Source organism: Colius striatus, chromosome 1, assembly GCF_028858725.1.
Source record: "Colius striatus isolate bColStr4 chromosome 1, bColStr4.1.hap1, whole genome shotgun sequence".
NCBI lineage: Eukaryota > Metazoa > Chordata > Aves > Coliiformes > Coliidae > Colius > Colius striatus.
Window position 1 is genome coordinate 13,437,693 of NC_084759.1, and position 14,160 is coordinate 13,451,852.

General features: G+C 40.4%; 1 protein-coding gene across 1 annotated transcript in view; it reads right to left on the minus strand.

The window, feature by feature from the left end:
- Positions 1-13,291, minus strand: part of PGR (progesterone receptor) — a 34,752-nt gene extending 21,461 nt beyond the window's left edge. Inside the window, exons 1-2 of the mRNA XM_062020387.1 lie at positions 11,981-13,291; positions 10,623-10,774 (exon numbers count right to left, since the gene is read on the minus strand). Coding sequence (XP_061876371.1) covers positions 10,623-10,774; positions 11,981-13,158 — 1,330 coding nt within the window. The 5' untranslated portion in view covers positions 13,159-13,291. The remainder of the gene's footprint in view (positions 1-10,622; positions 10,775-11,980) is intronic.
- Between the last annotated feature and the right edge of the window lie 869 nt (positions 13,292-14,160).

Here is a 14,160-nt window from a genome sequence, read left to right on the forward strand (position 1 = left end):
ATAGCTTGATTTCTACTGATACATATTTAATGTATTTAGCCTGCATTATTTATATAACATTGTTTACATATTTTGCATCTCAGATTAAGCATTACAAATCCAATTGAAAAATTTAAAATTTAGTTACACATTTAAGTTTAGCCGGAGGTTTTAAAAACCTCTTCATAACTTTGGGGTTACCAGTAGATGTAACTTCCACTTCAACTGAAAATGAATGAATTAGTTCATCATTACATAACAACTCACAAACTGCTTATTATAAACCAAAGACTGAACGAAATTTTTCACATTTTGCAAAACAAACTGTAAATTAATCACAATTATGAAAATTATTCTTCAATGTTCTTATGTTGTACAGTTAGACAGGATTAAATAATTTCTCTGTCCAGTGCACATCTTTAAAGAAAATCAGTCAGTTAAAGGAATTTAGACACAGTAAGAATTTGCTTCAGTCTTCAAAAAATTAATATTTCATTCCTATTTATTTCATAAATTGTATTTACAAATCTAATAATTACCAATGGCCTAATCTTTATTATATCTTCACTTAGTTTATTTCTTCCATAAAGTCTCCCTAACACTAGCATAAAAATAAAAAAGAAGCGAGAAAAAAGCAAAACCCTGCCAATCCAACCCTCCCATGAGATTATGGTGATAAAATCTCAGGCAATTCTTGATTCTTACTATCAACCACTTCCTTGTTTTCAAGATTATAAAACAGCTACAGTCATATCCTGGGTCTGAATTACATCTTCATCTGAGTTTTCTACTCCACTCACCTCTATCCAATCTCTCTCCAACACCTCCCATCACAAAGTGTATTTGATGCATTCTGATTCAGCTGCAACTTACTTGGAAAACATATAAGGTTCACTCATATAGTATTTTTCATAGGCTCATCTGTCAGAGATTTTTTTTATTATTTCAGTCATCTGATTAGATCTCATATCTACAGATAAATCTGAGTAACTGTTCTCATCTGAAACCATTTCTATCACTGTGCAGAGCTGGATTCTGAGAAACTGTTATTTGCTTGACAATAATATTTAAGTGGCAGCAACCATCTGAAGGACAGATTGTGTAAGAAATGGAAAACATTCCAGATATTTGGTTAATTTCAAACTGACGGGAATGTTCTCAAGGGATACTAAAACATTTATTTGAAAATACATTTGCTGTATTTCAGTCTTTAGGATCATCTATGTTTTCAGAGATTGGCTGCAATATGTTAACATTGCAGTTACATTAAATGCATGTAGCAACAAAGTACCCAAAGATAAACACAAAATTGAAGACAAAATTTCTGTTCAATTGGTAGCTTGTCATTCACTATCTTTTATGACTACTGTCATTAAAAACAGGAAAAATACTGGGGAAAAAAGTGCAAGATCTAATCATTAGAGCACAAGTCAGAAAGACTGATATTTGTGTTTCTTACAAAAATATGAATCTGGAAGCTCTGGCAACTGCCACTTTCTCAGAAGTCTTCACACAATGTTAAGTTTCTTTTATATGTTTACTTTTCACCTCTTCTTTTTTTAAGTCCACACTGTAGCTCTCTCTCAATATATCAATGCATCAGCTTGTGACTTAAGACTCAGCTGTGAATATAAAGCAAATAAAAGACAGTTTCATCTGTTACTCATATGTCAAGATTGCTGCAGGACAGCATTTTTCTTAACTTCCATCAAAGTCCAATTGTGTTGGCAAAGGTGGAAGTCCTAATGCAAACAGGCAAACACAATTTTGAGCAGTGTAATGATTATTGCTATATTGTCAGGTTTAGAAGAGAAAGTGGTCAAAATGCCAATACTTCATGCACACAAACAGGATCACAGGTTTTGCTATCAGTAAAACTGCACAGATTCTAGTCCAGTGTTGAGAATTTTTAACCCAGGTACTGATGGAAATAGCACATAGGGTGTCTTTCAAAGATACATTACTAACTTACTTCCCTGACATCCTCTAAGTCATTTAAAATCACTTGACTAAGCTAATGAGTTGCAAAGATTTTGCAGATGTGCAAAATATGGCAAACACATGGCTTTATCTGCACCAGGGGTATTAGACACAAGCAATCAGTTATTTGGGTAAGTGCATCTGTGCTGAACTGCTGCCACCCTGCACAGAAGCAAAGCACTTGTTTGCAAACTCTCAGTTCTTCCTGTCTGCAAATAAAAGGACTTTTTCTTTTTTTTCTTCTCTCCCCCGTATGTGGTTCTGCCTTTCTGTGTCACTCTTAACCAGCAATGCCTTCATATAAAATCATCCTATCCCACTCCACTGGAGGACTGTTCTTTGCAAAACATGTCACAGTCTTTTACCTAGTCTAGTTTTAGTTTTCTGTCTAAAAACTGCAAATATCTCTTGCATCTCTCTGTAAATTATTCTATTGCCAAATGTCTCCCAGTGTTGGTTTTCTGTTTCTTGAGCACTGGCCTCCAGGTTTTGCTCAATAATTTACCACCAATATGCTTTACTTCTTTTTCAAAAGTGCTATTTAAACAAATAGATTTAAAACCTCAATGGAATGACTCTTTTAACATAACTAAATTTGGAACTCCTTGTCAGGGATTCCCGTGGAAGTTGATAATAAACACATATTCATAATAAACAAAATGGAGAACAGGTTCACCTGTACACCTATACTAAATATAATCTGCAGGTGCAGCTTTTTAAGTAAAACTTTGACTTCTGCAAGCTAAGACAATATAGCAGGATAAGGATTACTTCATACTTGGTCTGACCTTTGCTCTTGACCTATGCTACTTGAAGCATAGAATTGCTTCAACATGCAAAATAGCAAATGTGGGTTGCATTTACCCCTCACTTTGTGGGTTTATGAGCTTTGGTCTTGGAGTACTGAGAACCTATACTATACAGTTTGTAGCACTGAAAATGCAGCCTTCATGTCCCTGTATGCCATCACAGTCCATTGCAATCTCCAAGATTCCACACACTTCAAGTAATGTTTCTTAATTATTTAATACCAATTTAGTTACCGTGCTAAGATTTTCTCTAAAACAAAAAAAGTCCCTGAAGTGGGAATTAAGACTCTAATAACTCAACAAAAAACACATCCCCCCCTCACCTTACCATGCATAATCTTACAAAAAGCCCAATAGTTAGTGCGGGACTTGCTTTTAATCTCCCCACTTTACCCATGGAAATTAAATTCTCCTTCTCCAACTTAGGGAAAAGACTAGTACTTGTGGAAATGGTTTAGTGGTTGATAGGGCTGGGACAAAGGCTGGACTCAATGATCTTAAAGGTCTCTTCCAGCAGAAACGATTCTATGATTCTGTAACTCCTAGGCAGATGTCCTAACTACTATTCTGCAGTCCATACTGCAATAAAGACCTGCTACTGATGCAAATTTGCTTCACAGCAAAGAATTTAGGATTCAATGGACCAAAGTGGGCAAAGAGTGAACAGCAAAGAAACCTTTGAGTTTGTTCCATCCTGGAATCTTCTTCTAGCTGAAATAACAGGGAATTCCTTTCTACATAATGCAGTTCAAAGTGAAAACAATACAGAATGACTGCATCTCAAGATAGCCTGGTGGTCAGGGATAAAGGAGAGAAAGGTGTGTCTGACTCCCTTCAGGCATTGGAGAAGATGAATATAGATCTCATATCCTGCCTTACCTCGTCTATGTACTCGGTGATGGGATTTGTGATTATAACAGGTACCAGTAACTCCTTCATGTTTGGGAAACTAGTCTTCCACTCCTCTGCCTTAACTACATGTGATGAAAAAGAGGGTTGAGTAAAAATATTTTATTCAGAAATAATATAAAACCATAAAAATCTTAATTCTTAAGTGAAACCTAGTCTTTTTCATGGTGTATTTTGCTTTAGTGAACAGATTTACAAGTTATTTTTCATGAATTCTACTTAAAACAAACTTTTGGGTTTCATCCATTTGGTTTTAAGTATGTAATCTTACAGTCCTCTGTCGGGATTTTTTGCTAAATGAACCAAGCACAATTGGTTTCTCTAGAAGGGAAACACCCCTTCAAAACCGCCATAGATCTTGTATTGCTCTCCCCTTCAATAAATCACTTTCAGTGTTTGCAATGTCCTTGACTGACTCTTTCCTCCTCTTGTATCCTGATCTCAAATTTTCCTGCCTTTTGCTGTGAATTCTGCAATGCCACTGTCTTTTTCCTTCCAAAATCACTTCTCCAGCCAACAACCTGAGCACACGGGGTTTTTTTATCTACAAAACAGAACAACTATATGTAGGATCTTGTTTTCAGTCATGTCTGGATAGAGCTAAAAGTCACAATCTTGGGTTTTAACCCATTTAATTTCCCTTCCTGGTCCATCATTTCCAACAATAACAAAAATAAAATCCCAGAAAAACAAAATGAAGCAAAACTAAGTACTATTTGACAGAAATGATCATGAACTGCAAAATCAGGATTATCGCTTCATATTGATTTTTAGTTGCTTTACCACCGTAACATCTTGAAAGTCACAAAGTCTTCAATCATAAATATGGGAACTGACAACAGTAAACATTTTCCACAGCTAATATCTTTCAGAAGGAGATGTTGGATTCTACAAGTCAGTATTTCCAACTGTTTTTACAGCACTGTGTCAGAATTGCTCCTTGGTCATAATTTTCAAGTAACTAACTACATCAGTGGTATGAACATGTAAAATGATGGAACTGTCAGGTTTTTTGACAGTAAAGGGTCTATGCCTTATAAATACAGAACCCAGGATTTGAAGACAAAAGTTATTTTTAAAATAGTACAACTATTTCAGAGGTATACATCACTATATATCACTTTTTCTTATTCTGATACCTGAGTGCTATATTCTTCTGCCACCATAAGAAACATTATATTTCAGTCACTGACATTAGTGAAAGTATCACTGCACATTGCCATGATAATTTTTTTAATACACATTTTCCTCTTATTATTTGCTTTGTCCAACAACTGAACCTGTGGGACAGGGTCACTCACCCCAAGAGTTATAAAGAAAGAAAAAACAGAAATAATAATAGCAGCAAAAGGCTATGTGCAAGAAATCAGATTTGCTGCCCATCGATCAAAACACCCATCAGTCAATAAACTGCTGAAAAAACCTAAAAACCATGTTCATTTAATTGATTATATTCTAAAGTACAGACAATCACCAAAACAAGTAGCATACATTCCCTTCTTGGATATGAGAGAAAAACAGGCACTTTAGGATGCAATGTATCTTTAGTTGCTAAATTTTGGTTCTTTAATAGGCCATTGTTATCCAAAGGATATTTAAAGTGATTAGTTCAAATATGGATGTCCACATTGTAAATGCCTACAGCTTGGTGAAACAAAACTCACATAAAATGTTGTCCTTGAGGATAAGAGAAGATGGTTTTATAACAATAGGACAAGGATAGGGCGATATTCTCCTGGATCTCAATGTCTGCATGTAACTCCATATTTTAACTTCAAAAGATTCCAGGCTGTCAAAATGTGCTCAGATATTAATTGATATTAGGCAACAGCCACTTGTGAAACTGCAGGAGCTGAGTAGGTATACCTACTTAAAGGCTGGAAACTTCTGAAGAGCGGCCATGTATCACTACATATAAGGGCAGACTGGAACATACCATTTCTTAAGTCTTTCCATTTGGTAATTTCTAAAAACCCCCTCTTACTAGTATATCATCAGTACTGTGGCATAGATACACAGCTTACAGAGACACTGACAAACCGTAACATATTTTTAGCAGATAATAGTTTGTCTGCAAATACACGTTATATACTTATGTTATCTAATTTATGAGTATTTTAATACTTTAAAATGCATTATATATATTAAAAATTATATAGAATACTTTCTATAGATAATACTCAAAAATAAGTCACATGAAAGAAGCATTTTAGATACTTATTATATTTCTTTTATATACTACAGATATGTATTAGCTGCTTTGGTGATATGGGTGGGATTCAAATCACCAAATACAGACAGCGTACATCCTCACCTGACATTACTTTATACTCAGTGCTGAGAAACAGCTACTGTTAAAATTACTGTTATATGCACCTCAAACAGATATTTAAAATAAGTCAGTGAATCACTTCCTGAATGTTCTTGTTTCCCTCCTTTCACTGTAAAGTGAACTTAAGATGAGCAGCTCAGGTTATTCACATTGTGCACAAGTGAAGTTAGAACAGACGGAAGAGCAGCAACCCTGAGCAATCAGTTGCTGATGCTCTTTAAAGCATGCAGTTTTACACTACCGGAAATAGCTTCTCTTCCATCTGAAATGACGTTTAACATAATATTCAATATCATTTCTAAAATCCTAAGTCAAGCCTGAAATTTTAGTAATTCACATTTCTGCAGCTGATTATATTCTAAGCCATGTAACAACTAAAACTAGTAATAAGTCCCAATGAGCACAGTAGGAAGTCTAGAATAAGCACAATAGCCAAAGCACCAGAATGAATGCAATCTTAGCTCATTCAGACGTTGTGACTCATACAAATCAATTCATTAAATTAATGTTTGTCAAATGACTGAATAACAAATGCTTTTGAAGTCAGAAGTATGATGAAGGCATGCAAATTCTGCATCAGTACAGATATTCTTTCTCTTCTTATTATGCAAATTCTTTGTTCTCACAAAAGTGACATTTCCCACCTGAATTTTAGGACTCTCAATGAACTAACTTGTGTGCAGCTTACTGTACATTAACATAATTTCGTCATAGACAGCCTTCAATAATACTAAATCTCTCACATTAAGGGGAAAGCATCACCTCTCAACTTGCCATATGTATGCTTTGTATGTTTGTATGTTTTCTACTTCATGAAACTTTCAGCCCTGTCAGGTTTACAGTACATGCTGTGCCAAATTCTGATCCTAATATCCAGCCTGGAAAATTGGAATAAAAATTAGAAATCCCTGCAGAGTATAGAGAAAAAGAAACATCTGCCTCATCTATTCTAGAGTTGAAAGGGTCTCTACAGTATTGCATTTCACTCTGTTTTCAAAGAGAATTTTCTGTTAGTGTTTGGCATATTTGGCATGCTGTGCCATTTTACATTCTTAAGCTATGGAAAAGCACAACTGTTTAGACCAGTGATTTCCCTTATGCATAGTATCTTACTGCTTACATAGTGAATCACACTTATCACAAAACTGCCCGTACATAACACAAATCAGATAAACTTTATCAGATAGTTTGGTTGAAGTCATGGTCAGCCTTCTTACTGTGTAGACATGGGTCATCTTTAATTCCTCCATGGTACCTCTCCATATACAGACAGTGAAAATCTTTGTGGAAATTCTACTTGCTGTAAGGTACAGTTTACCAAATTCAGGACTCAGGAAAAGGTCATAATTTTTCAGTTAAATGTTATCTACTAAACACAGTTTAGTTTATGTTCCCTGATGCTATTATCTGCACAGAGCTGTTGAACTGAGCTTGAAGCACATATTAAAAATAGAAAAATATTCTACAAGTCATTGATCATTTTTTTGCAATAGGGTCCCAGCTATTTAAATGAACCAAGAGTTAACTTCTGACCCATCTGCTGTAATATAATGCACTTATGTCAGCTTCAAAGTCTTTAGGTTTGAGTAACTACTTTTCAATAGATGGCAATTCTATAAACAAAGGACATATATAAATAAAGAAAAAAAAAGAGAATCAGGCGTTTATATACAGGGAAAAGAGAACTTGATTAAATCATACTTAGTACAGAAACATTTCCAGGTTCAGCTATACAGTTTGAAATGTATAATTCTCAGTCTAAGAATTTAAAACAAATGCTGGTTTTATTTCAAAAATATCAGAGATGGAAAATTTAGTTTTCTGCATAAGGCAATGATCCATTTTATCCTAAAGGACGCTTTTAACTAATACAGTGTTTTCCATGAACCAAAATAAATGGTGCATGTATGAACAGGATGATTTCTGTGAAAATAAAAACACGTAGGCTATTAGATTTGAAACAGACAACTTATCTGAGATGACAGACATAACTGAAACAGAAAATAGGCATTTTCCATGAAATTCAATACTATTATGTTATGTATCTTGTTATATATGCACTTGGAAACTTTGCAACATACGAAAAGGATCTCAAAATACAGAAAATCCAGGAAGTAGCAAAAGCCATCTATTTCCAATCATGTTTTAATTTCTCATAGTGGCCAGTACTTTATGGAAAGTATATAAAAATTAGAGTTTTAATCATGAATCTGCACTGATAAAGTTTAACATTTTATTTGCATAAATTATTGTTTTAAAAACATCCTCGTCTATAGTAGCTCTAAAAATTTAAAAGGTAAATAATGGCTTTGCACTTAAAAAGATAATGAGGGGGGACATTTGCATATTAAAAAAAGTCTCAAATTTCTACAGTTCCCGGGATGAATGTGTTCTATTGCATTTGAAATAAAAAATATTCTGTTTCTTCACACAGAACAGTAATTTGTCACCTTTATTTCTGATAAAAAATAAACGGAAAAGTACTTTCAGTCTAAACAAAATCAAATCTCTAACCATAAACTGGATTATTTCAATGCTACTAATTACTTCCACTACACTTCCACTAAAGTAAGAAGTTCATCACTTTAAGGAACTCTTCAGAGACTTGCACTTTCTACAGAACAAGAAGGAACTGTGTTTGCTCCTCTTGGTGATTCCTTCTCATAAGACTCAATAACCTCTACTTTTTCTTATTATAGTCAGGTGTGTGAGGTAGTTGTTCATTCTTTCAACATTCGTACCACAAAAGCCAAACACACTTCCTCATCACACTGTCTTTGGAATCATTTGAAAATTGAATGTATGAGGTTGCTATTTAAAACCACAAGCTTTTTGTTGTTGTTGTTGTTGTTGTGCAACTGTGTTGATCTCTTATTTCTCTGAACCTCTACACTCTAAATCTGGAAAGAGTCTGCAAACACAGACTTTTTAATAAGTTAATAATTATTTAGTGAAAATTACTTTATAATGTTCCTAGTACCGATTTAGTACCAAAATATGCCTTCTTAACATTTATCATTAAAATATTTATGCTGAGCAGTAATAACATACGTTTTTGAGCAGGTTCACCTGGTGCACAAATAATTGGAAACTAGTTTAGGAAAGAGATGAAATTCAAAAGTGAAAGAATCAAACTCAAATAAAAAAAAATAAATATGATTGCAGAGCTGGAAAGTAAATAATAAAACAATTTAAATATGACACTCCTGAATTACACCACACTCATTCTCAAAACTGCAGTTCCCTGTTTTTTTTAAAAAAAGTATACGTCTCATTTTCTGAAACAAATATAGCAAAAATTGTGAAGTCAAACCCAGACATCATTTAGCATAAGTCAGTGAAACTTAAATGTATTCCTGTAAGTGAATTAAAAGCCAAGTGTTTTCTTTGCAGTCTAACATGTTTGTTTCTAATGGCTTTCTCATGACTCCCTTTAAATGTATTAGAGAAAATGTAGCACTAGCTCAAACATACATCTACCACTACCACTTTGCAGGTATCTAGTATGTTAAACGAAGAACATGAGCATATGCTTAAAGTGGAAAGTAACAGCACACTAAGGCAAAAATTCTAACTGCATTATTTTACTAAGCTTTTGATATTCCACTGTTACCCTTTTCATCTGAAGAGCAACAAACTCAATAAAGTTGAATAAACTATCACAGCAAGAAAATACATGATGCGTTTTTTTTATCACTTTAAGGAATCCTATAAAATGTAACACGGGTTTTATTAAGTATATGGAGCAGAAAGTTTAATATGCTAGTTCTGACAGGATCAGATAAATCAGAAAAAAAGAAAAAAGCATGCGACCTGATCTAAGTGAACCTGCTTCTGCAGGTGGGTTGGACTGGATGATCTCTAAAGGTCCCTTCCAACTCCTACCATTCTATGATTCTATGAAATGCAGAAGGATTTTAGTTAAACTAAATGCAGAAGGATTCCAGTTAAACTATACGAAGCAATCTGCTCTTGTGCTCATATTTAAAATCTCAGTGGGAAAAGCATACAATATGATCCTAAAAGAAAAAACAAACTGAAGCATTGCTACTGATTTATTAAATCTGCAGCTTGACTTTGCAATTTACCACCTAATTGAAACGAAAGTCAAACCCATTTATTATTATATTATTATTATTAATATTATTATCACTTGACATAGTTCAGTGAAACTTGAAATACTTCCATAATACTCAGGAAGTTAAATTCTGCATCCTGCAAGCAAAAAAAGTTCAATAAGAAAATTAAGCCAAAGTAAATTCATACCTGCATATTATTAGTTCATATCCACACAAATTTCTTTTGAATACCATTTACAATTTGTAAATCAAATTGTGCCACACACAAAACTTTTATGAAACTCTGTCTACTCAGAAAGACTAACCCATAAACAATAAATAGCAAGTAATTAAAGTAAAATAATTAATACTAGGAAAATCAATTAAGAAATAATTTAGCCAGTATTCACTCTAATGTTTAGATGGTCACTAAAACAAAAAACTTGACTACAGTGATAATATTTTTAAAGTTCAACAATAAATAAACAGTATGTCCTTAGCAGTACCTAGAAAGACTTAATTCAGACAATTAGGCATAATGGCATCATATAGTACCTTCCATTGCCCTTTTAAAGAAGACTTTACAACTTCCACAGGTAAGTACTCCGTAGTGGCAACCAGAAGCCTCATCACCGCAAATTAGACAAATCTTCTGGGGTAGCGAATCAAAACTGTATTGAGAACTTTGGCTGGTTTCTGTATCTGGTCTTCAAAAGAGAATGAATTAAGAGAAATTAAATATCTAGTTTTGCAACAGTTAACTACTTACCTGTATTCATTAAAAACTTCATTTTCAAATTTGTAATCAAGCTACAGAAGGACAAGGAAAAAAAAGTATGACTGCCTTGCTGATTAAGGGTTTGTGTCTACTAGGACAAAAGGCACACTTGTAACATCTGGCTTTAAACATCTTTAAACAGGAAACTGGTGGCCAAAAAGCTTAATTGTGTTTTGTTTTAGCTAAAAAAGGTACAATGTAAAACCTCTTTGTTAAAATGTTCATCTTTCTCACATTAACAATTTGCATTAGTGAAATCATACTCACTGATGCTCTTCTTTCCTGTACATGGAATGGTACAGAGGCAGAATCAAATAGAAGTCAATTGAGTTTCAAAAGCCCCGTGCACTAAGCTTTATCTCAGCTATAAAAGTCTTTAACTTCTCACTTCCCATTCAACTGCAGCGTTCTCATCAATAACTAACTACGGTGGGCAGACTGAGGAAAGTGAAAAGTACTTTCAAATGTGTCTTCAAGAAAAGAAACAGACTAACCTATTTCATTACTATGTTTATGAAATTTCTGTTGAAGATTGCTATTGAAACTGTGGCATTGCATATGCATAGTTTTGCATAAACATCTAGATCATGCACAGTATCTTAGCAAAGCAGTCATTTCATTCTAACAAATCAATACACGACTGCTTTGACATTAACTGGGGTTTATTTGAATAATGTTTAGGTTCTGAGGAATGTTGTCTCACTATCAGAGAGGACAGTCTGGAGAACACTCTGCTTCCTCTCTCTGGAGCCCATCAGTTGCTCGGACAACAGATGGCACTGAGCCATCGCACCGATAAAAACTCAACTTCTCCCGTTATCCTGCCAAAAAAAAAACCCGAGAGCTGCCAGCGGCAAAGTTAGCACTGTGCCGGTCTCACACGGACCTGGGACACCCATGCGGGCACAGACCATGCAGAAAACGCAAACGTGGCTGTAGAAACTGCCTGAAAACTCCAATGGGTCTTCGAAGAGCAAAACTTCGCGCACCTTAGTGTCGGCACGTTCCCAGAGCACCAACCCGTACCCCGCGGCTGAGCCGCCGTCCCTGGCAAGGCGCGAAGCTCTACCGCCGGCAGCCGGACCCCGCAGCCCGTCCCCACAGCTAGGGGCCCGACGACCCCCGCCCCCCTTACCGAACGTAGCCGAGGTAGGGCGGGCAGAGCTGGGGCAAACCCTCCTTCAGCACGGCCGCCGGGAAGCCCAGGGGCTGGTGCCCGTTGAGACCCAGGGGCGGGTAGAGGCCCGGCGGCGCGGACGAGGTGGAGGGCAGGCTGTCGGGCGGCGCCGGCGGCCCGTAGGCCCCGGCCAGGAGGGTGGGCTCTGTCTTGTAGAGGACGCAGTCCAGCGAAGGCTCCTGCGCGGCCCGAACGGGCGGCGGGTAGTCGACGCAGCCCGCCGCGGAGGAGGCCCTGCCGCCCGGGTACGGGGCGGCGAGGCCGAGACTCTCCTCCTTGATCTTCAGCGCGGGCTGGAAATCACCGTAGGTGAAGGGCCCGTCCTTGGCGTCCGGCGGCGGGTAGCCGTAGCCCGCCAGGTCCGGGGCGGAGGGCGAAGCGCGCGGCCCCGCGCCGCCGCCGCCCTCGTACTCGGCCACGTCCAGCAGCTGCCGCGTGCGCGAGGCCAGGTAGGCCGAGTTGAGGGGCAGCAGCGGCACGTGCAGGTACTCCTGGCCCGGGTCCGCCGCCCCCGCCTCCGGCCGCGCCCCGCCGGGCAGCGCCGCCAGCGCGAGGGCATCGCCCTTGGGCTCCACGGCCGGACCTTCCGTGCCGCACCCCACTCCCGCCGGCCGTGCTTTAGCGGCCGCGGTCAGGACGTCGCCGGCCGGCCAGTGTGGGGCGGGCCTCGGCGGGGGCTGCGAGGGGCCCGGCGCCCCCGGGACGGCTTCTCCCGCCTTCTGCGAGGGGCCGCGGCTCATCGGGGCGCCGGGCGCCTCCGCGGCCTCCGCCCCGAAGAAGGACCAGGGCGCCGCTGCCACAGCGGAGCTGGCATGAGCCGCGGGCGCCAGGAAGGTGTCCAGGACGGTGTCCAGGGAGTCCTTGTCCGTGAGGGAGCCGCTCCCCGGTCGGTACGAAAGGGAGCCCTGCTCCTCCTCCCCCGGCTGCTGCTGCGGCTCTTCCTCCTCCTCTTCGTCCTCCTCCTCGTCCTCGTCCTCCTCGTCGCTGGTCTTGGGGTAGAGCAGCCCGTCTAGGGAGATGTCGATGGCCTCTGCTTCCCTGCGGAAGGGGTCTCGGCCAGGCTGGCCCTGCAGCAGGACCGCCCCGTCTCTGGCGGGCGGAGGCGCTCTGGGTTCCTTGGCCTTCACCTCGGTCATACTGGCTCAGGGCAGGGCTGGGCACCGGTGAGGCTCCGACCCGAGGGGGCGGACGGGCGGCGGCGGCGGGGTGCAGGCGCCCGGGCGGCTCTTCACATCCTGGACGTACCCGCTGAGGCGGCGACGCGAGTCCCTCTCACATGGCGCTGCCTTCGGGGGGCGGCTCAGCCCCGGGCCCCGCCGCCGGGAGGGGATGAAACGGAACCGAGGGCGGTGCAGCCTAGAGGGGTGAAACGGGAGCGTGTGCGAGAAGCGGGAGGAGCGAAGGGCGGGAGAGCGGAGTCCGCGCCGGGCTCCGGCGGCGGGCGGGCTGCTGCTCGCAGCCCTCCCGCTCTGCGCTCCGCTTTTCCCTCAACTGCTTCCCGCCGTCGCCGCTCGTCTCGGGCGGGCGGGCCAGCTGCCCCACGTACCCTGCCCGGCCTTCCCCGCCCCTCCCCGCCGCCCGCCCATGTCCTTACCGAGGGGATGTGCTGCTGCTGCAGAGGACCAGCTTGCCTCTCCCGCCGCCTCCCCCTTCTCAGCTGCCCGCCGCTCCGCTCGACCTCCACAGGGCAGCCGGTCTCGGGCTCTCCCAGGAGCTTTTCCACCGACTCCTCCTCAGCTCCGCCTGTCCTGGCCCGTCCCTCCCATCTCTCGTCGTGCTGGCATCCTCCTTCCCTCCTGTCCCTCTCCCCGTGCCTCAGGTCTGCGCTTTCTGGTCGCCCCCGACTGCCTGGCCTCTCAGCCTTCTCATCCCTTTCTTCCTGTCTTTTGTACAGGTGCCCCGTCCTCACGCTTCACTACCCCGAAAAGTACAACTCTGGTCTAGGCACTGGCTACACGCAGGTTGAGTAGGTTTGGACAGCTGAGGGCAAGACAGGCTTTACTCACAGTGACAACAGTATAGTCTTCCATGTGTCTGTTTTTTCATTGTACCCTTCAAACATTCACTGTAATTTTTCAGGATTAAGCTCTGCCTCAATTCGTCTCCAGATACAGTATTCATTTTACAGTAGCAAAGAA